Raw genomic sequence first — 24,237 nt, 5'->3', positions numbered from 1 at the left:
TTGAAACCGATAGTGGAGGATATCCACCAACCTTCTTTGGCATGGAACATACCCTGCTTTTTGGAACAGGGCCCTGGGGGGTATTCCAGGAAGCATGTTTAAACTACCCTGACTTTGAACTCTGGCTGAAATCCACCTGAACTTGCTTACTCTGGGTATGTCGGTTCCAAAAGACCAGATATGAGTTAACGTAATTACGCTCGACTTGGTAACCCTGGGTTAATGCACGTGCACGGCAGGTACATAAAGACATTCTCAATGGATCGTCGAATTTTGGAGTCACCATGGAAACGCGTGGTGAAGAAAAGAGAGCACTATACTTCAGTGAGACGGAGTCTGAAATTTAAATGACGACGTATGAAGATTATACGTCCATCAAAAAAGTAACATGGCTGCATCATCAGCAAAAGAAAAGAGTTTCTTCTTGAATAACAGACAAAGTAAACGCATGAGTTTCTGATCTTATTTCCATTTTCCTTGTAACGCATATATATATAACTTATCCAATTTTTTCCACCTTTAATGAATTACTTCTATTGGTAACAAATAATTGAGTTAAATTTATTCAACAAAATTTCTTACGTCTATAAAACTCAATACTTGTTAATACACCCAAATTTACATATTTATTTAACTAAATGTCATATTACTCCAATTCAGTTAATTTTTTTCCATCTTAATGAATTACAATTTTTGAACTCTCGTGTCTAAGTTTGAGCCAGCAGATATACTTATTTTTATAACGATTAAAAAAATGAATCAATATGCAATAAGAGCATTCATTCATTTAGGATTTTTCCAACCTTGTCATTACATTATTAGACTGTAGGGGTGCTATATATATATATTCATCATCCTCTCCCTCCCTCTAACTCATGGTGCAAAGGCTTAAGCTAAGCAGGACAAATAACTGGGCAAAACACAGTAAAACAGCTAAACAACTAAACACATTTGGTCAAAAAGCCACACTTAAACCCAAATCCGTCCAAACAGGCCAAGGGTATCCCACAATCCCTTGCGGTGCCGATCTAACAGCAGTAAAAAACAGCAGTAACAGCAGTAAAAAAATTCTTTTTCCAACATCCATATGTGGTCTAATCACCCTCTCATAGTGGAAAAAGTATTATCTGAGCTTCTTCATCCACTAAATCATCTTCAAATGGACACGCCATGCTGCTTCACCTCTCTGTAAACAAACTAACCTTCAACTAAACCTGCTCCAGACCAGGTTATGTTCAGAGCATGAGTTGCTATGGCAACTTGACCTACCCTGAAACATACCTCCATTTCTGGAACCGAAAGCTGAGGTTTTCAACTTCCTTAGCCTCAAATTTACCGTGGGAGCTAGCATAACCTGCTTTCTGGAATACCCCCCTGGCCTGCCCAACCCTGAGCCTGGAATCCACCTGGGGAAAAAAAGTGTTTTCCAGCTCTTCCTGCCCCCTTTCTTCTGATTGGCTGACTCAGGTGTTTCCACAATCTGATTGACTGAACACACCTGATCCTGGTAATCAGCTGCAAGGAATGCAAGAAGAGCTTGAAAACGGGTAGGATTGTTGATCATGATGTTGTAAAAGATGTTCTCTTTCATTTCCCATGTCAAATATTTTCTGTACAGTCTTTCATTTTTGCTGTTTTATGAAAATGAAAAGAAATAAAGCAACTGCAAATATAATTATTAGTATGAGTAAAATCCTAAAAAGAAACAAGTGGCCATCTTGTCCCAATGAGGTCGACTGAGTGTTTTATTCATAGCACAAGTAACTGCTGGCACTTAGTATCGTTATATACTGCTGCTAACACTGCGAAACCACAAACAATCACACTGGTGAAGTATTGGACTTTTCTTGAACTAAAACCAAGGCAGACTTTAGCTAAAGATAAAGCTGGAAGCAGACCATGGTCGTGGTCTTACCTCCTCTGAGACTTGTAAGTGCATCGTGAAGTCAAAGCAGTTTCATACTGTTTTTTGAAAAGGCATTAAAAACAACATTGGGATTTGGAAACCAAGATTTGTTTACATACAGTTGAAACCAGAAGTTTACATACACCACATAAAAACACACATATGCTTTCTTTTCCTCGCTGTCAGACATGAAATAAAAGTAAACCTTTCCTGTTTTAGGTCAATTACAATTAACAAAATGATTTTTATTTGCTTAATGTCAGAATAATGAGACAAGGGCTTTTTAGACAAGTTTTATTACTTTTATCAAAGTCAAAAGTTTACATACATTTCATTAGTATTTGGTACTATTGCATCGAAACTGCACTACTTGGGTTAAATGTCTTGGATATCCTTCCACAAGCTTCTCAGAAGATTTGGTAGGAATTCTGGCCCATTCCTCCTAACAAGTTTTTAGGTGGCCTTGCAGTTACACTCCTTTTCAGCTCTGACCATCAATGTTCAATAGGATTTAGATCCGGTAACCAGTTTGGCAGTATGCTTCAGGTCATTGTCTATTTGGAAAATCCATTTGCCCCCAAGCTTTAACTTTCTGGCCGATGTCTTCAGATATTGTTCAATATTTCCACATACTACCCTTTCCTCGTGATGCCATCTATTCTGTGAAGTGCACCAGTCCCTCCAGGAGCAAAACAACCCCACAATGTGATGCGACTAACCCCCATGTTTTACAGTTGGGATGGTGTTCCAAGGCCTGCAGGCTTCCCCCTTTTTCCTCCAAACATAACGATGGTCATTGTGGCCAAACAGTTCAATTTCAGTGTCGTCAGACGACAAGACATGTCTCCAAAAATTAAAGTCTTAATCTTTGTGTCAATTAGCAAACTTTAATCTGGCTTTTCTATGTTTCTTTTGGAGTAATGGCTTCTTCCTGGCAGAGTTGCCTTTCAGCCCATGTCAGTACAGTACTTGTTTCACTGTTGATAATGATACATTCTTATGATCAGCCAGCATCTTCACAACATCTTTTGCCTTCGTCCTTTGGTTGTACTGGACATATCGGACCAAAGTAGTTGAGTTTATCTCTGGGACACAGAACCCATCTCTTCCTGAGTGATACGATGGCTGGACGTTCCCATGATGTCAATACTTGTGTACAATTGTCTGAACAGGTGAACGTGGCACCTTCAGGCATCTGGAAATTGCACCCAAGGATGAACCTGACTTGTGCAAATCCCCAATTGTCTTCCTAATATCTTGACTGATTTCTTTTAACTGTCCCATGAATTTAAAATTGTTTAAAGGGACAGTAATCTTAGTGTATGTAAACTTTTGACTTTGATCAAAGTAATAAAAACTTGTCTAAACACACACTATTCTCCTTCTTCTGACATTTAACAAATCTAAAAATGTTGTTAATTGTGGATTGACCTAAAACACAAAAAGTTTACTTTTATTTCATGTCAGACAGCGAGAGAAAAAAGCATATGTGTGTTTTTATGTTGTGTATGTAAACGTCTGCACCTTCAAATATAGGAATATTTTAGAAGGGTAATGAAGCTAAATAAAAAAAAAAAGATACAGCATATTAAAAAACTTATCAGATGCCTATAAAAGCAGTAAAAAAAAAAGGGTTAACTCTGCATTTTACTGCTCTTTTACTAAAAATAGAAAAAGTTCATCCGTCCACATGTAAAAGGAAATGGTAGTCTGAGCTACATCTAAAAATAACAGAAGAAAATTGGTTTCTAAAGTGTCTCACATAGTGTTCTTCTAACAGCTCTCAAATTTGGAATGGATTTGCATGGCAGAACATTACACGGTTTTTCACAACACCCCAAATCAAAAGGAAACAACAAAAAACATCCTAATTGTGTTGGAGACGATTTGGGAGTCATGAAGGGAACATTCACACATATTCACACGTTCTTGGATGTCACCTGCCGAACAAGTTTACAACTTTGTATTTAGGGCACATGAAAGACTCTGTAGAAGAAGAAGAAGCTTAATTCATTCCCAAGGAAATTAAAAAGCTGCTTGCATTCACCACCCACACTAAAATAAACAATAAAAAGCATAAAGCCACAAAAACAATAACAATTAAAATGTATTTGCTAAAAATGGTAAAAACATCATTTAATAAATATACAGAAACTAAAATCTAATACATTAAAACCATAAAAATTTCAAAAATTAAAATTCAATGAGGTTCTCAACTTTTGAGGCTCTGTCAGGGAGTTGTTCTGTCTTATTGCACAAGGGACAGAAGACTTCAGTCTGTCTGTGTAGCAGCATTGGGACAGTAGTCTGCTGATGAACACGTGAATGCCTGGTGCAGTAGGTGTGAGGGATTGGTCACAATGGCCCTGAACAAAGTCTTCTGCTCTCCCGCTTCCTTCACTGGGGCCAGTTTCAGTCCAACCACGGAGCTCGCCATATGGATTAATTTGTTCAGCCGGGGGATCTTCTTACTGGTGCTGCACCAGCACAAAGCAGTATAGAGGAGGGCACTTGCTACCAAAGACTGATGAAACATGTGCAGCAGTTTGGAGCAGATGTTAAATGAGCGCAACCTATGAAGGAAGACCAGCCTGGACTGGCTCCTCTTGTGAAGGCGGTCTGTAGTCCTCGACCATTTCTTTGGCTTCTGGACATTTAGCTGCAGCTAATTCTTCCTGCTCCAGGGGACAAAGTCCTCCACAAGCTGCCTGTACTCCCCCTCTTCTCGCCCTTTCATGCAGGCAACCATGGCTGAATCATCTGAAAACCTCTGCATATGGCAGGTCGAGGTGTTATGGCAGAAGTCAGACATATACAGCGTGAATAGAGCAGGAGACAGTACAGTTCCTTGCCTTGCGGTGCCCCAACACTGCAGGTGAGGGTACTGGATCTGGCCCCGCCTTGCGAACATATTGAATGATGATCTTGATTTGCTAAGGATTTTCCTTTTTTTTATAGATATCTTTTTCTTTTTATTACTAAATTTGTCATCATATTCTATCCATTTCAGCAATCCAAGTTCTTTACCCAATTTTAACCCTAACCCTTACCATTTCTCGAGGGTATATAATGTTATTGGATTTAGATCTAAATGCTCTTTAACAGTGGCTAGGATCTCACTTTCCCCCATACATGTTTAAATTGGGAATTTGGGTGCAAAAAGTTCTATATCTTTCCACCAGGCAACATATATGTGTTGGACCAGTATACTAAGCGATGTGTTTGGGCAGCTCTAAAGTATTCTTTTAGATTATGCAAGGCTTCTCCCCCTTTTGTATTGGGCAGCTGTAAAGTGTGGTAGCGTATTCTTGGTTGGTTTATGGGATATAAGTTTATCCCATTTTTGGAATTGGGATTGTGGTATGTCTACTGGTAGAGCTAAAAACAAGGGAAGGAGGGCGTGGCAGTATATTTCTTTTTTATAACATTTATTCTTTCACTTAATCCTAGCGTATATGTGGACCATGTTTCTATGTCTTTCCTGATATTGACATTTGAACGTTCATAGTTATCTTGATACAGTTTTGCTGGGTCTTTAGGTATATTCACCCCCAAGTACACAAGTATTTTGGCTTCCCGTTTTATTTTCCATTCCTTTAAGTCTTGATATCTGAAGAATGGATCAAATCTATCAAAAATCTTCATCAAATAACCAAATGATTTGACTGGATCCAATAAATATACCATAATATCATCTGCAAACAGGCCAATCGTATTTTCCCTTACCGCTGATGTCTATTCCTGTTAGCCGAGTGTCCTGTCTCACCATTTGGGCTAGTGGTTCGATATACAGTGATCCCTCGCTACAACGCGGTTTACTTTTCACGGTTTCGCTACTTCACGTATTTGCATCGTGCATTGTGTTCTGCATTCTCTACCTGTGCGTCTATAACATTGCAGTTTAATATGTACACGTAAGTAAAACAGCTTGCCAAATTTACATTACGTACGTGCAATTTCTCTTGCAATTTTGAGTTTCTCTAAAACCCATAGAAAAAAGAGGGACAACAACTGCCTATCACTATGTTCTTCTCCCGAACAAACACAGCTGCACCGCGGGCTTCAACAGAAGAAAACACTGCAGAGCGGAGTCAGGATGCAGCGGCTCAGTCTGCAGAGCAGTGAAATACACCTGAGTCACTATTTGTCCCTCTGTACTTTGTATTTTTTTCATAATCATTTTAAATTTTCTCCCGTTTAATCCAATTACTCGGGTCGCGGTGGGCAGGGCTAATCTCTGCAATTTGAAGCCTTCTGTTCACATCGATGATTAAAATTACTATTTGACAGGACAGTACAGAAGTTATTTGTTGAAAAAAACATTTCTAAAGTACTTTTATTTGTGAAACAAATGCTTGAGCCTGTAAAATGGTTTGTTCTTTCTTTTCAATGTATAATAGAGTATTTAATTGTATAATAATTGTAAAAAAAACAGAGGTTTCTACTTCACGGATTTTGCCTTTCACGGGTTCTTATTGGAACGTAACCCCCGCGAAAAACAAGGGTTTACTGTAAAGGGCAAAGAGTACAGGACTAAGGCAACAGCCCTGTCTAGTTCCCCTTCCTAGATTGAATTTATTAGTAAAGGAGTTGTTGATTTGAATTCTACGTGTAGGTTTGTAATTGAAAGAACTGATACACATTTGATTTTTCCTTGAATCCAAATTTCTTTAATGTATGTGTCACAACGTGGTGTGACTAGAGTGGCCTGGTTAACATAGGAGGCAGATGACCTTAAAGTTCAGGAACAGGTTTTTATTTGCAGCTCATGCACCTTGGCTGCATAGCTCACACACACTCATGCTCCTTCACACTGAGCTCCTTCCCTTTAGTGGGCTCCAGTTAATTGACTGTCCACACCCAGGAAGGAAGCCACTTTAACCAAACAATAAAGAAAATATACAACAAAAGATAGAAATGTCTTGGAAAAATGCAGTTAAAGTCCTGTAAACAAAGACAAGCATCAATAAAGAAACAACTCAATTACAACCAAAAGGTATACTAACAAATCCTTTCCACTTCCTATGCCCAACTCTTAAACAGGAAGTGAAGGACTTGGCTACCATTTTGTTCATTGGGCACCAGGTAGAGAGGGTGAGAAACATAACAAAATCAATAAACAGGTCTAAACATTTGTTGTTTTTTTAATCATGATGTGCCTACAAGTGATGAGCTATTACAGACAGGTGACAAGTGAATACAACTACTTTGTCAACCCCACCAAAAAGCCGTTACTCCTCAGAGTCACAGGACAAAAGGCTACCACTATGTATGTACTTGTACTTGAAAACAAAATAGCTGGAGAGATAAATACTAGCATTAGTGTCTTTCATCCTATGAATCTACTGCAAAGCATGATGGCTCATCTGAAAAAAAACTATTTACCGATGAGGTAATATTTTATAGAACAAGAGCAATGGTCGAATACCCCATCTCTCTTGGAAACATATTCCTGCTGATATACTGCACTTAAAATTGAACCCCCGGCCCACACATGAAGAGTAAAAATCACAAGGATGTTAAAAAAGAAAGCAAGTTTCTAGTCCATTCCTGTGGCAAGTTATGATTTTTTAAAGAAATAACCGAAATGCGCAATTCCGCCACTAGGGGGAGCAACGGAAAAGCAAAACAGGTGAGACAACATAACTCTGCATGTGCCAAAAACGAATCGTAACAGCTCTGTGTCTGGGCAGTAGTTTGGTTCCTTGTGAGCCTCACCACTGAAGGATGATTAGTAGTGACACCCTAATGGCCAAAATGTTGTCAAAAAGAAAAAAAAAGGTTGAAGAGAAAGTCCTGAGCTTTCCAGGAAAATGGAAAGCGTTTTATTTGTTCACGGAGCTGAATGCAAACCTGCAAGCTTGGTATGTCATCAGCAGGTTCTCCAAGAATATAAAATTCAGCACCACTATGAAACTATCCACTAAGAAAAGTTTCACCATTTGCAGTTAAGAAAAAGAAAGATTTAGCAACTATTAGCTGCACCGATAAATAACCATCTGGATTTACTGCAGCCGTGACGTCAGTGATGGAGCAGTGAAAGCTAGCTACCTTATTGCAAACAAGTTGGAGCAAACATCCAATCCATTTTCTAATGGTGAACTTATTAAAAAATGCTGAAGGCCGCAGAAGTCTTGTTCCCAAAAAGCAGTCGACCTTAAACATGAGTCTGTCAAGAATTACTATCAGATCCAACATCTCTGAGGAAACATGGGCAGACTTATGAAGGAATCCAGTCATTTATTGTATTTTCTGTCACTATTGATGAAAGCACCAACATCACAGATATGTACAGCTGTGCATATTTATTAAAGGTGTTGAATAGACCGTCACAGTGGAGTTTCTGGAGTTGATGGAGACAACAACAACTGATGACATAGTCAGCTCTCTAGTTACTGTGCTGGACAATGTTGGAGTGAACTGGTCACATTAAGTAAATTTGGTCACTGATGGCGCTCCATCAAAGGTCAGGAAGAAGGCAGGTGTTGCCACAAAATTCAGGCAGAAACCACGAAAAGATTCTTATAATAATGAATAATTATAATAATGGACATTTCATTGTGTTTTGCACACTTGAATGACAGTAAATGTGTTTCTGCACAGGATTTGAATCCTGATATTAACGGTCTGGTGAAGTTTCAGGAGAGAAAGGGCTGGGTCTTGTCTTGGTTGGATAAAAACTCATACCAGCGGCATAATGGCGGCAGGAGGGACAGGCGCAATCACGACGCTTCTAGTTTACAGTGTACTTTTAAACTTCCTAAAACCCTTATCTGGAATACCTCAAAGGAAAGTGGACAACCGTTTTCGATTGTTATATTCACTACATAATTCGACCAAACATTATGTTGACAGCTGCAAACAAATGGATAGCGTAATTGCGAAAACAAGTATTGGCTTTGGAACCCACGCACTGGCTGTGACGTTTGTTTATCTGTCACTGTACAAGATAAAGAGCACCAATCGGACTCGTCCAACAGCTGTTACAAAATCTGTTTCAACCACCGCACTTATCATTACAATCTGCTTGATGTTATCCGGGGACAACCACCCATGCCCAGGGCCTATCACCGGGACATCGGGAAAAGGTAACCCAGCAGCGGCGGCCACGACAAGCATCGCTCCTACCTTACAGGTATGCTTTTCTGCACCCTCTTGTGCTTTGTTACGTCATGCTAATCAGCTGAATCCTCTGCCAACAACAACAACTGCGCTTGAGCTGCTTGTCCGGGGAACCGGGGCCGATGGTGTAGAAGCCGCGGTGCCAGGGTGGTCTGGCGGCGGGAGTCATGTGGGAACGCAGGATCACGGGGCGTGTGCTGGAGCGTCGCAGCATTGCTGCAGTCCGGAGTCAAAGGTTCAACCGTGCAAAACAAATACCACACTGCATAGGACCAAGAAACAAGATCCAGACCAACAGCGACATCAGACTTCTTCTCTAACTTCTCCTCACGGTCACTCAGTTACCATGGCGACGCACAATGTAAACAGGAAGCAACTTAATCCCGGGATCGCAAAAAAACGGAAATGGACATTCTTTCAAACTGTCAGTCACTCAAAAATAGTATGGGATTCTAAATCAAAACCTAGAGGGATTTTAGGTGGACATATAAACATCAGAAGCATAATTTCAAAAACTGAACAGATAAAAAACGTATTAACTGGTTCAAACCTAGATTACCTCTGTCTTTCTGAGAGTTGGCTGTATAAAAATGCCCCTTGTGCAGCGCTTACCTTCCCAGGCTACAAATTGTTCAGGAAAGACAGAGAAGGTGCAAAGGGTGGAGGAGTCATGCTATACATTAAAGATAGTATTCAGTGCAAGGAAATTCTTTGGCCTAATGCTCATGAACTGGAATGCCTAGGTTTAAATATTATACTATCTCCACAAATGTAATTTACAATTATTGTGATCTATCGTCCTCCCTCATCAGATGGTGCATTTTATGAACAATTTGAAAGGCTACTCAAAAACTGTAATTCAAGTAAAGAAATAGTTATACTGGTAGATTTTAATATTAACTGGGAGGATACATCAGCCAGAAAAAATCTTAAGCGTGTGACTGACAAATTTGATCTTGTACAATTAATTAAGGGCCCAACAAGAATTACCACCTCAAGCAGCTCTCAGATAGATTTAATTTTTAGCAACCGTCCAGAAAGAATAACTAAGACATACAACATGTTAGCTGGCCTCTCTGACCATAATCTTCTCCTTCTAGTGAGAAAGCTATCAAGGAAAAGATTTAATTTTTCTGCCAGAGAGAATGACTTTATTGGGATTCCAAAAAACATGAAGGAAGATTTTAAGAATGCGGTTGAACAAACTGACTGGAATCGGATGTTAAAGGGAACTGATTGTGAAAGGGATTGTGAATTATCCACAAATACACTTAAAGAAACAATTAAAAGCTTCAGTTCAAGTATCAAATTCAAAAAAAATAAAAACCTGCTACCCTGGATGAACTCTGACATTCTACAATTAATGAAACAGAGGGACCGAGCACTGAAAAATGCAATAAATACCAATAAAAAATAAATCTCAGAGTTTAAGATATCAATTTATAACATTAAGAAATAAAGTTGTAAAAAGCATACGGAAGGCCAAGGCAGATTTTTTCTTTACAAGAATTGAAAATGCCAAAGGGGATTCCAAAAAACTTGGAGCCAATTGAAAAAACTTGAAGGAAAGGACACAAAACACAAAAAAGCTTTAGAAATAAAAGTAAATGGCGAATTACTAAGGATCCAGTCACAGTAGCAGACGCCTTTAATAGATTTTTCATTGAATCGGTTTCCTTAATCGCCAATCATTTCAAATCTAATGATTTGCATGCTTGTCACATAAATACAACAGAGCCTATATTTAACTTAATGACTGTCACTGAAACTGAAGTCTCACAAACAATCAGGTCACTTAGATCAAGCAGAACAAAAGATGTATTTGGGATGGATACTTTTTTGCTCAAAGAACTCAGCTCAACTTTAACATCTCCCTTAACCATTATTATCAATCAATCCATCTCTGAATCAATATTTCCAAGTGCATGGGAGTCATCAGCGGTGATTCCCATCTACAAAAAAGGAGACTCCATGTAACTTTCAAATTAGAGGCCAATCAGTATCATGCCCACAGTGTCCAAGATCGCGGAAAAACTTATTGCCCAACAAATTATTTCACATCTCAACAGTTCTTCCTTTTTCTCTTCATCCAATGCAGTTTGGTTTCAGAGCTCAGCACTCAACAGAGACAGCTAACTGCTTTTTCATAGAAAATATAAAATCTCTATTAGATAAGGGTGGTGTAGTTGGGGCTGTGTTTCTCGACCTGAAAAAAGCTTTTGACACAATAAATCATAAAAACTACTGACTAAACTAACCAAATTCTATTTCTCATTGAAAACTATAAAATGGATAGAATCATATTTATCAAATAGATCTCAGTCAGTCAGGATAAATCATCATCATTCCCCTCCTCTCCATATCTCTACAGGTGTTCCGCAAGGTTCCATTCTATGGCCTCTACTTTTCTCTCTCTACATTAATGACCTCCCTTCTGTTTGTTCAAATGTCTTCATTCAGATGTATGCTGATGATACTGTCATTTATGCACATGGCAAAAACACATCTGAGGTGGAAGAGAATTTCACCAGAACGATGGGACATGTTGCAAAATGGTTGGAACAGTCGAGTTTAAGTCTCAATGTAAACAAAACGTTGCAATGTTCTTTTCCAAGACAAACCGGAAAAATATTCTGGCTGATGTTTTTGTGGTAGGAAAGAAAATAGAAGTTGTTGAAAAATTTGAATATCTTGGCATTTTAATAGATGCAACATTCAATTTTAAATCGCAAATCCAGAAAGTATGTAACCGTGTTAAGTTTAACGTGTCTAATTTTAGATTTATTAAATCTATCACTGCAAGCTGCTACAATGTTCATGAATGCAATGATCTTATCCCACATGACATACTGCCTCACTACCTGGTCGCAGGCAAACAAATTTGCATTAAAACCTCTGGAGTCACTTTACAAACAATTAAAATACTGGATAAAAAACCATTAAGACATCATCACTGTGACATTTAACAAAAACACAAACTGTTAAGTTGGGAAAACATCACTAAGTATACAAAATTATGCCTGTTTTTTAAAATCATCAATGGACTGTCATCCCCTCCACTCAGCCAGTTTGTTAAAATAAGAACATTTTCCCAAAGAGTGACAAGAGGGTCGGTTCGTCAAGACTGTATAGTTCCTCGGCGGAGAAGTGCCTTTAGCCAGAGCGCCTTCTCTGTAACAGCAGCACAAGAGTGGAACTCAGTTCCTCACAATATTAGAGACCTCACCACATTCACTCTGTTTAAAAAGCACCTAAAAAACTGGTTCATATCACAACAAAAATGTCTACATTGAACTATTTTAATGCTTGCCCCTCCTTGTCTGATCTGTCACCTTTGTGTCTTATATTTGTTTTTTATGTTTCTCACAATGAGCATGTTTCATGTATTTTAAATGACTGTCTATTGTACATGTGTATTTTCTATTAATGTATTTAATTCATGCCTCGCACTTTTTAGGTTGACGATTTTAACACCTGTCCGGGGACGACAGATGAAAAATAGCCTTTGGGCTAATTCTGGCGCATTGCAGCTATGCTTTTAATGTGCACTGTCCCTGTTAAATAAACAAATAAATAAATAAATAAACTCCAAACTCTTATGTTCACAAATGTTTGCAAGTTTATTTTAGTGTAATTTTGTCATCGTTTGGACGTTTACATTTTAGGAAGATGTTTCATTTTTTTCTATTGCCCCTGTTGAATTTATTATCAGGATTGCTTCAGTGTCAGAATTAAAATATTCAGGCTGTATAAAATTGAACAAACCAATATTTTTTAAAGTGAAATTAATTTCATTTAAGATCCATTGGCCTCTGTGAATGAATGTGTAATAAGAAATGATTAGGCTACCATGTTGGTTGAGGCATGTTTTCCAATTGGGTAAAAAAACAAGAGTAAAGCTTTATTTTGCCTCTACGCTACTGGTCCGGCCCACTTGAGATCAGACGGGTTGAATGTGGCCCTCAAACCAAAATGAGTTTGACACCCCTAATCTAAGCCTTCTCTTTGTGTTAGGTAGAGGTGCAGCTAAAACTGCATCTACCTTACCCATCTGAGGGCGAATCCTACCTCCTCCTATTACATAGCCCAAAAATTCAACTTGAGTTTTAGCTATATGAAATTTTCTTGCATTTATTACCAGCCCCGCATTCTGAATCCCCTGGAATATGTCTGATAAGTGCCGGACGTGTTCATCGCAAGAACAGCTGAAGACAGCAATGTCATCAATGTAGGAAGCTGCATAGTCCTCTGCTCCTCTCAACACTTCATCCACCAACCTCTGAAATGTTGCTGGTGCTCCGTGCAGACCAAATAGCATTACTCTGAACCTGAAAAGGCCACTAGGTACTCAGAATGTGGTCAAATCTTTTGAGTCTTCCCATTCTGGGAAATGCAACATTTCTCACAACTTTGGACCTTTGTCCAAAGTTGTGAGAAGTACCCAAGAGGTACTTGCCAGTACCCTTTACAAAGGTCCAAAGTTACAAAGTTACAAAGGTCCAAAGTTGTGAGAAATGTTGCATTTCCCAGGCATTCAATTAGTTCATCCACCCAAGGCATAGGATAGGAGTCAAAAGCAGAAACAGCGTTCAACTTTGAAAAGTTAACACAAAACCTGAGATTTACTGGAAGGACGAGTTCATAGGTTACAGGGCCCGTTTTCTTTTTTGTTTTCTTTGTCGCCTTGTAGGGACCTTGCCACCAGAAAGCTGCTTTCGTATGTATGTAACATCAACAGAACCTTTTAGCCTTCCTGGGAAAACTCTCCTCCTGGAAGCTTTGTCAAAGTGACGTTTCTGCTTCTGTAGAACTTGTGTTACGTGGGCAGTGGCTAATGCTTGAAACTTGTCAAGTTTGTCTTTCATGTTCAGAACATAGGACAGCTCACCACTCTTTTGCTGTGGGACAGGACCCTCCCAGGTTCCTTTAGAACAAAGGGCCCTCGCACTGCATGTCCATACATCAGCTGAAAGGGTGAAAAACCTGTGGATGCCTGAGGAACCGCTCTGTAGGCAAACATCAAAAATGGAAGCCATTGACCCCAGTCCAAGCCAGTGTCATTGGCAAACCATCTTAACATAGACTTCAGTGTCTTTTTGAACCGCACCACAAGGCCGTGGGGATAGTCTGGGGACTAGTCTTAACTCCTCGATTTCAGAGCAGCCTGTAGACATCCTTTAACAGATTTGAGGGGAAGTTGGTGCCCTGATCTGTTATGGTCTGATGTGGAATTCCAACTCTGGAAAACAGTTGAATGAGGCAGTTGACTATTTGGCGGGCTTTAATCCTTTTCAAAGGGAAAGCTTCTGGGTACCTTGTGGCATAGTCACACACTACTAGGATGTATTTATGACCCCCACTACAAGCGGGCCTACAACGTCCATAGCCATATGAGAAAAAGGTACATCTATGAAGAGCATAGGAATAAGTGGCGCTCTTTCCTCCTTTCCAAATGGTGCCGTCAACTGACATTCAGGACAAGACTGAGACTGACACATCTTCACTGTATCTGCATACTGATTTGGCCAGTAAAAACATGGAACTGTACGTGAGAACATTTTCATTTGTCGTAAGTGCCTTGCCCAGAGAATTGAATGACTTAGTTTGAGGATTGTAGGCCTCAACTCTGAGGAACAACTAACTGGTCTCCAAGTTCGACTGTAGCAAACAAATCCAAATCTTTTACACTTCCTATACCTAACACTCTTAAACAGGAATTGAAGGCCTTGACCACCATTGTTCATTGGGCATCAGAAAGGGAAGGTGAGATTGCCCAATTGACTCTATCGAATGCCTATTCGGCATCTAAACTTATTTATTATGGCCCGCAGCAGTCATAGACTGCAAGGACCATATTGTAACTGCTACGAGGGTCGAACACTCAAAAAGGTCCAAAACGTCAAAAAAACGCGTCAGAACGCCAAAAAATGGGGTCAAAAGTCGCCCAAAGCACAAAACGACACGACAATTGTGTAACGCAACAAAAATACACACACACACGCACAACACCACCGCACAAACGTTAAAATTGTAGTCGCAAAAATGACGACAAAAACCCAAAAAAGCCCTCAAAAGATGGGTTTAAAGCCAAAAAGACATGCCCAGCCTATAGTAAAAGACAGGCCGCATTGAAATACATAGGCCACCTGACTGCAAAAACTTCTATATTGTTTCTGCTTTGTTTCACTATTTTTCTTCTACTTTCTTTCTTCCACTTTGAGCTCAAATTTGACCCCCGCCACATAGCCGAAAACTCACCAAAAATGGCACACACCTAGGATAAATTGAAAATGAATTTTCGGCAAAGAGAACATCACCCCCCCCACAATGATGACATCACGGCGAGCGTTCCCGTCAAAAAAATGAATGGGCCGAAAATCGCTTATGGGGCCAAAAAAAAATATTTCGAAATACAGTTACGAAACCAAAACACGCGTGTTGGAGATATCCCAAAGAAGTTATGAAATCATTATGGGATGGCCACACGACCTACGGCTTGGCGGCCATTCTGTGGCGAACTCAGAGAAATGGCGATTTTCGTGTTTTTTCACAATATTGGAAAACGACACTTTTGTATGAGCAATTTTCACGAAATTGCATACACATGCCACAAACACGATTCTACAATAACCAAAGAAGTTTTGTTGACCTTTGACCTTGGCAAGGGGCGGCCATCTTGAATTTTCATAATAAAGCACTTTTAGTAACGGATACAAACGAAAACTCGTCCTAGGGATTTTTATTAATCTTTTTGAAACTTCTCGGGCATCAATGGCAAGCTACTGTGGACAAAATGTTGGAATTAGAAGTTGTAGAATTTGAAACGCGTGCGCGTGGCGAATTCGCAACCGTCGCCATTTTAGCTAGCTCGCACATATTTTATCGGAATAGCCTGAAACTGAAATATGCGATACCCTGGCCCACACTGAACAAAACGATGTCACATACGACAAAATCGGTAAAGGAATGTGGCCGTGGTAAACAAAAAACGGTCGCAAAAAAAAGTGCTGACTCGGCAAAAAAAAATTTTTTCGGATTTTATTTTTAAGAATCGGCTAACGAAACCCAAATAACTTTGTAGGGTATATCCAAACAAAGTTTTGAAATCATTACGTGATGGCGACACGACCTACGGTTTGGCGGCCATTTTGTGCCAAAATCTGCCATTTTGAGTTTTTCGCGTTTTACACAATATGGAAAAATAAACTTTTTTTCGAGCGATTTAACACGAAATTTGACGCGCATGTCCATAGCATAAGTCTACAATAGCCTCTGGAGTTTCGTCGACCTTTGACCTCGGGAAAAGGCGGCCATCTTGAATTTTCTATAAAAAACACCTTTACCACCAGATTCAAACGTAAACTTGTCGTTGGAATTTTCATCGATCGTCTCGAAACTTTTTGGGCATCAATGGCAAGCTACTGTGGAAAAAATGTTGGAATTAGAAGTTGTAGATTTTGAATGGAGTGCGCGTGGCAAGCTAGCAAAGTGGCGCAGTGTTATAACTCCCATGCATTTCAATACAATACAATGAAGATTTAATGCATGCATTAATGCCTGAAACTGAATACATTGAAAAACACTGGATATGGTCATATAAGGAATGTGGGCGTGGTTAGCATAAAACCACTGTTGCTAAGGACAACAAAAAGTTTACTTTTACCGATTTGTCCGAAACTGACGTCAATCTGTTCGTCCTCCCGAGGGGACCAAAACATAAAATGGTTGCTATGGAGATAAAATCAACAGAAAAGCCGCCATTTTGGAAAAAGTGGGTTTTTTATCAACTTATGACATATAGCTCTCACCAATGGAGGAATGTGTTTTTCTGAGTCAGTTGATGATGCTGATCGCTATGCTAGCACTTTTAGCTATGTTAGCATAACTAGCATAGTTACCATAATTAGCATTTTAGGTAATGTGTTTTTCTGAGTCAGTTGATGATGCTGATCGCTATGCTAGCACTTTTAGCCACATTAGCGTAGCTAGCATAGTTAGCATATATACCATTTTAGGTAATGTGTTTTTCTGAGTCAGTTGATGATGCTGATCGCTATGCTAGCACTTTCAGCTATGTTAGCATAATTAGCATAGTTAGCTTAATTAGCATTTTAAATTATGTTTTTTTCTGAGTTAGTTCAAGATGCTGATCGCAATGCTAGCACTTTTAGCCACACTAGCATAGCTACCATAGTTAGCATAATTAGCAAATCCAGCCTTGACTAGCTTTTAGTTTTTGGGCGATGAGGGCGGAGAGGGCGGCGGTGTTGCGTAGAGTTGGGCGTGGAAGGCGGGTTGCGTCTGCGGGCCATACAACGCCGCTTGCGGCTTTAATTTATTTATTTATTTTAATCTAAACCTATTTAGTCTAAATAGACTGATATCCAACATTTCCCGAGTTTGATACCCATCAAGGCAGAGGACATTAACAAGTCTGATTCTAATTAGGATGACTACTATAATTATTCGCTTAAGTTTGTTTCTTACTCCTCTTTTGTGCTTGTCTGGCCGCTTGCCCTGGTCTGTCTTTCCTGCTCGGTTTCCACATCGTGAATAAAGTTGACAGTAGTTTCTCTGCCTGAGCAAACTCCTTGTAGTGACCCACTGGGTCTTCCACCTCATATCCTCTCTTCCTCAGGTTCTCGGTTGCGTGGTCGGCATCCACATATGTTACAACTCCGGCTGGCCAGTGCACGCGCATTTTATTGAAGGGAGTTTGGGAGAAGATTCCTTCTCTCTTTAACACCTTTTTGATGTTTATGTATGCTTTCCGTTGTATAAAAAATCCTCTCCACGTAGTCATGGTCAAAAAATATCCTTTTTTTCTCCATTCATGACAACCTTTTTGTCCCACGCTTTGTGAAGTATCATATCTTTTACGGTGAATTGTTGAAAGCATAGTACAATAGACCATGGAGGATGACTTGCCTTTAACTTTGGTGCTAAGGCTCGATGGGCTCTCTGAATCTGAAGATGAAAACTCCTCTTTAAGCCATTTGTCAATAAAAGCATCCGTCCCTTGCCTCTGCTTCCTCTTAGATACCTTAGATTTGCAGGTTACTCCGTCTTGACCTCTGTTTCAGGTCATCCAACTTTTTCTCCATCTTTTTCCGATCTTTCATTATATCACACAGCACACTATTCGCTTCATGGCTCCGCACTTCCATCTCTTCCGCGCTGCACTGCAGCGGCTCTCCCTTCTCTGTTTGTATCATGTAAAAATTCGGATAGATATCCTCCCTGAATTCAGATAACTTGTCACTCATTTGAGCCATGATGTCATCTTTAAATGTTTTCAAGTCAGCCTTCATTTTGTTATGCAAACTCTGGATTTGTTTGCTGATGACATCTAGGCTACTCTAAGTTAGCCATGTTAGCTTCGGGTTCTAGCATGACCTCCTTCTCGTTGTCCTTTTCCCCTCTCTACTGTGAGATTGGGTTCTTTTTCTTTTTTGAAAGACCCCCGCTCATATTCTTGCTTTCTACGTCTTATTCTGTTGTGCTCCTCGAGTTTTCGGCGAGGTTTACTCTTTTTTTGGAGCTGGTTTGTGGGAGCTGTCTTCTCCATGTGTTGCAATGCTCACCTGAAAATCAAGGATTTTACTTTTGGCAACCAAAAAGACTGTGACGAAGAAATAGCACAAAGTGGACCATCTTGGAAAGGATGAATGGGTGGAGATCACTAAGGACCATTTACTCAAAATATGGAATAATTGACATTTCATTTAAAATAAAAAAGAAACACTATCAACAAAAAATTGGGAAACTTTGTGCCAAATATTGAAACCTACTAAGAATATTTGTACATCTAAAGCTTTGTATGAAACAAAAAACAGCACTGTAACTGTGTATTTTTGTTTTTTTGTTTGTTTTGCTCTATGTAAGTACATTATAATGAATGGAAACCATAATAAAAATTAAAGTTAAAAAAAAGAATAATGACACTGATCACACGTGCATCTGTGCCCGACAGTTCGAGAGCCAGACTTCCTTTGGTTCCATGTATCCTACCCGCATTGAGGGGTAAGACTGTACTTTAGTCTTTCAAGTCTCCATTCTTTGTGATTTATGCTGGTTTTTAAATTCTGCATCTCTGTCTTAGTGCCACCAGGTTGTTTTGTGATGTCTACAACCCTCAAAGTAAAACGTATTGTAAACGGCTGCAGGTCCTTTGTCCAGAACATTCCAGAGATCCAAAGGTAGGTCCTCTATTAGGTAATTTCACCCCTGATTTAAGTGAAAACCTCTGGAGTCACAGTTTACTGTCCACCAGATCCAATTAGATGAAGTATGTGGCTTTCCTTTGGTCAAAGACGTGTTTGAGCCCACTGGAGAGTTCTGCCGGGTTTCTAAAAGGAAGTGCAACAAGCATTACTGCTGGGAGAAACTGCGGCGGGCTGAAGTGGACCTTGAGAGAGTCAGAGTGGTAACTGAGTCTGAGTCTGCATCCTTCAGAGCAGCTGTAGAACACAAGCCTAACTGTCTGTCTGTCTTTCTGTCAGTGGTATAAGCTGGATGAGCTCTTTGAGCAGGAGAGAAATCTGAGGACAGCCATGACCAATCGAGCAGGTTTGTTGGCTTTGATGCTTCACCAGACCATCCAGCACGACCCGATTACTACCAACCTGCGCTCGGGCAAAGACCGGTAGATGAGCAAGTCCCAAAGATGCACCAACCTTCTTCAAGCCTCCGGCATGTAGTAGTTGTAGTAAGACTGTAATTAAATTAGTTTTAGTTAACCAAGTTAACAAGGAGTTTCTTTCACCATCTCCAATAAAATTTTGGAAAAATGCTAGGTCTGGAACAGGATCTAAATCTACACTTGTGTCTCAATCTGGGTGTAGATCTTTATTTGTGATGGTTTTGTTGTGACTTAGCTTCAGAGCTCAATTTGTTCTGAATTAAAATATGGGAATTAGATTTTGGTCTTAGATCTAAATATAAGGATTACCCCAGCATGCAGAAAAATCGCATCCTGTGTTCTTTCAGAATAAGTGTTGCGACACCGAAAAGACAAGGCACCCAAACTGGGCAGCACCTTTGACTGGACTTGTCATTGGACCTGGGTAATTGGCTGATCAACAACAGTGACACAGGGTTGTCACTACGCTGTTAACAAAATTAAATATTCTAAGATGTTGCAAACCTGTTTTAAGATCTTGTCAGTTTCTGTTTCCAAATAAATCCCTGAGTTCGTGTTACCATATCTGCTGTTCAAACAGAAGTTCTATTAAAACTGTGACTGCTGATGCTGCCAATGGGAGGCCTTGTTCTGTCAGAACCACCAGGTAAGATGCAGAGGGTTTGATGGCTCCAGCTATTCGTACAGTCTCCAAGGGGTCAGACCGCAAAGTGAAGTGAAGAACTCTTTTTCTGCATATTGACTGGTTGATTGACTGAAATTAATCCGGTTCCTTCTGTGTGGAAGACTCCAATCAATTATGTAGATCCATAAACAAAAGAAAATAAATGTTTATTTAAGGGCTGAGAGGTCCAGACAAAATGCAGCCTGATGTTAATCCAGTGTAAATTCTTCCACCGCTAAATGTTGTTCGCACGTATTACCTAATCCTAACCCTTCTTTTGGGTCAGTTCGGCCAAGTATGAAGCACTGGCTGCACAGATTTTAAAAAACGATAAGCAAACAGGCACATAGTAATAATTATAACAATAATCAAAGCCTGTTTAGAAGATCATCTTGCTCTATATCGGGGCTTTGTTTACAAGTGGTCCTCCAAGTTATTTTTCTATGTTGTGACGTCATCATTAGGCCACTGTGGCCTGAGACTAATGATTACGTCACACCATAGAAGAACTTTTTTTAACCATTGGCCCCTGGAGGGCTCCGTATCAGAGCCTCCAGTTCTCCGTCCTTTTTTTATTTATATTTCTCCATAACTGAGTTCCTGCACAAACACCATTCAGGACCAACCTCGAATGTCAGCTGCGCCTTGTCCATGTTGGTGATGTGGCTGGGATGGATGTGTTTGTCGGCGATCTTTTTACTGCAGTATGAGCAGAAGATGAACAACTTTTCCAGTTTTTCGCTGGAAGATGCTGCACCACCGTAACCCTTGCCCAGATGAAAAGATGACGGCATTTCATAAAACCAAAACAAAAGTTTCATCTGTAAGCGTTACAGCCCTCACTCGAAAGGTGACTGCAGAGAAGCTTTTCCAACCTGATGGCTGATCGTTAATCCATCATTCGAGTCGCCTTTTTTCCGCAGAAACTCAGCTGCGTCATCTTGACTTCTCCGAGTTTGTTTTCCAGCTTCCTCCACTTGTGAACTATGGATTCATTCATCTTGAATTCTCTGAGAACTGCTCCTATTTTCCTCTGTGTAGCTGATAGCTTGTAGTTTAAACTGTGCTTCAGAGATGTTGTAAACAATGTTGTTCACACCCTCCCCGTTCTCATTCCTTTTTCTTCTACGTACCACAACAACACATTAGGCGTACCGCCTCATAGGGAGCCCCCTACAGTTTGGAGAAAATGTAACACCTCTAAGTGCGCCTTATGCTCGTGAAAATATGGTACACGGAAATAAACACAGATACAAGAGAAATGATTAAAAAAAACGCTTAAAGAGGAGAAGTAATAAATAGAAAAATTAAAATATAAAAACATCTGAAATATGAAAATATAAATCAAAATGCACACCGGGACCATTTTAATGTATTTAATGACTGCACATGATTTTTGGAGAAAAAAGTGAAGCATAGAGGATTCTGTACCAGATAGTCGGAGAAGATTCAGATTTGGAGCTTTCGGATGATGAAAAGGATGAGGTTCAGGAAAAAATAACTTGTTTTTATAATTAACTCGATTTGTTTGTGTTTTTTAAACAACCATCATAACACGTTTACACCTGTGCTACCAGGGCGCCCTGCCTATCAAGATGACCCCAAAGTTTGTGAATACTGGTGTCCAATCCTGTACTTTTCACAGTACATTGATAACATTTTGGACAAACTGTTTTCGATCTAGTTGTGTTCCAACTACCGTGGAATCACATTCCTCAGCCTCCCTGGGAAAGTCTATACCAGAGTACTGGAAAAGAGATTCCGTCCAATAGTCGAACCTCAGATCCAAGAACAACATTTAGGTTTCCGTCCTGGTTGTGGAACAGTGGACCAGCTCTATACCCTATCTAGGGTGCTGGAGGGATTGCGGGAGTTCGCTCATCCAGTCTATATGTGTTTTGTGGATTTGGAGAAGGTGTTTGACCACGTCCCCCGTATCCTTTGGAGGGTGCTGTGGGATTATGGGGTCCGGGGAGCCTTACTTAGGGCTGTCCGGTCTCTGCATGACCGGAGCAAGAGCTGGTTTGCATAGCCGGCAGTAAGTCAAACCTGTTCCCGGTGCATGTGTTGGACTCTGGCAGGGATGCTTTTTATCATAGTTCTGCTCATAGTTTTTATGGACAGAATTTCTAGGGCACAGGTGGAGGGGGTCTGGTTTGGGGACCACGGGATTTCTTCTCTGCTCTATGCAGATGATGTTGTCCTGTTGGCTTCATTAAGCCGGGACCTCCAGCATGCATTGGGGTGGTTTGTGGTAGAGTGTGAAGCGGCTGGGATGAGGGTCAGCACCGCTAAATCTGAGGCCATGGTTCTTAACCGAAGAAAGGTAGTTTGCCATCTCTCGGTGGGTAGAGTGTCCCTATGAATCTTCTGACAAACCAGAGGTATATCTGAATAAACCCCTTTTGTAATTGGGGCAAAACTTTATTCATTTTAATTGTTTTTGAAAATCTTTTGTGTTGGACCGGACGGAAAAGGAAAGAAGGGAAGAAGAGAGAGGGATGTTAGAAAGGGGGGGATAGGAGGGTGATCATAGGAGGGGGGAGGGGGGTAAAACCATGAAGCAGCATAAAGCAACAAGTTACTGGATGTTTATCATTATGGTAAGGTACAGATAGAATACGAATCTCAAAGGGCCTGTCCACACACACTCAAATGTTATAAACACACCTGTTAGCTGCAAAAATGTCCACATGTCAACATGTACACAATACAGATATTGTTCACACATGCATACTCATGCCTTCAAGCCAACTAGTGTGAGATATTTCATTCATTCACGTAAACTCTTGGAATGTCAAAAAAGAAGGAGGGGGAGCAACCAGCCACACCCAGCCCCCCGCCGCAGCAGCCCCCAACGCCACTCGGCAGCAGGCAGAGAACAACCGCCCCCCGGGCGATCACACCCGCCACCCAGGCCAGGGCTGTGGGCACCCCTCTCGGGTGGGGCGAGCAACCCATCATCACCCAGGGGGATCCGGGCATCCCCCCGCCCCAACCCCAGGTACGAGCCAGGACCCACCAAGGGAGACCCGCTCCGCGCTCCAGGCAGCCACCCACCAGGCCCACACATGGTCCAGAAAGGTGCAAGACAGGGGCCAGCTGCCCCCGCCCAGGAGGGGGGCACCCCATGGAGAAGGGGGCCCACAAGGGTTGTTGTAGACATGGCCCGACCAGGCTCGGCCACAGATGGAAATTGGCGAGGCCCAGCACTCGGCGGCAAGGACCAGAACCCACCCCACAGGGACACAGACACCCCCGGCTCAGGTGTGATGTGATCCCCGGCTTCTGGGCTTGCCAGAAAGCTCAGGGATCCCTCTCCCTGCGTGGGGAGAGCACCGCCGGGCCCAGGAAACCTGCACCCAGGGGACACGGCCGCCATTGCCAAGGGCCCCGCACGCCCCACCAGGGATGGGGTAAGGGACAGATGGTCCAAGGTCCCACCTTCCTTGTGAAATGACTGTGTGCGTGTATGTAAGTGAGGGTGTGTGTGTGCATGTGTGTGTGTTTATGTTGGAATGTATATTTTGAGGGGGGAAGGGTGTGTGTACAAAGGGGGTGCAGTTAAAATTGGCGGGTAGGGCACTGAGGAGACATCTCCTGATTACTCACAGTGATGTCCCATCACCCTCCCCACCAAGGGGCCCTGAATGTCTAAGGTGCAGTTAAAGTTGAAATTAATTATTGAATATACAATTACTGTCACTTTTTCCTCTTTTCATGGTCACACACGCACACACTGTCTATGCGCCTACTGCGACAGCAGAGCTTCACTTGGGCACGTGCAGCTGCATTATCTCAGTGGTACTGTGCTGAAATGTCAAAACAGTTAATCAAAAGGTTTTTGGGATATAAAGTTTATGCTGTTTGTCAGATGGAGCCATCAGCGGCTCCTTTCCATTC

General features: G+C 40.9%; 1 protein-coding gene across 7 annotated transcripts in view; it reads left to right on the top strand.

Moving 5' to 3' along the window:
• Nucleotides 1-20,234, top strand: part of LOC101175046 (CXXC-type zinc finger protein 1) — a 47,825-nt gene extending 27,591 nt beyond the window's left edge. For 3 of the 7 annotated variants that reach the window (XM_023957118.1, XM_023957117.1, XM_023957119.1), the window contains exons 11-14: nucleotides 19,002-19,051; nucleotides 19,131-19,227; nucleotides 19,302-19,454; nucleotides 19,531-20,234. In XM_023957118.1, the coding sequence (XP_023812886.1) occupies nucleotides 19,002-19,051; nucleotides 19,131-19,227; nucleotides 19,302-19,454; nucleotides 19,531-19,677 (447 nt within the window). In that variant the 3' untranslated portion in view covers nucleotides 19,678-20,234. Of the gene's footprint in view, nucleotides 1-12,485; nucleotides 12,575-19,001; nucleotides 19,052-19,130; nucleotides 19,228-19,301; nucleotides 19,455-19,530 lie in introns of those variants that run through there. The other 4 variants (XM_023957120.1, XR_002873585.1, XR_002873586.1 and 1 more) reach the window with 4 other exon arrangements.
• The last annotated feature ends 4,003 nt before the right edge of the window (nucleotides 20,235-24,237 follow it).

The sequence above is a fragment of the Oryzias latipes genome, chromosome 7 (assembly GCF_002234675.1).
Source record: "Oryzias latipes chromosome 7, ASM223467v1".
Classification (NCBI taxonomy): domain Eukaryota; kingdom Metazoa; phylum Chordata; class Actinopteri; order Beloniformes; family Adrianichthyidae; genus Oryzias; species Oryzias latipes.
This window is presented reverse-complemented; position numbering and strand designations above follow the sequence as displayed.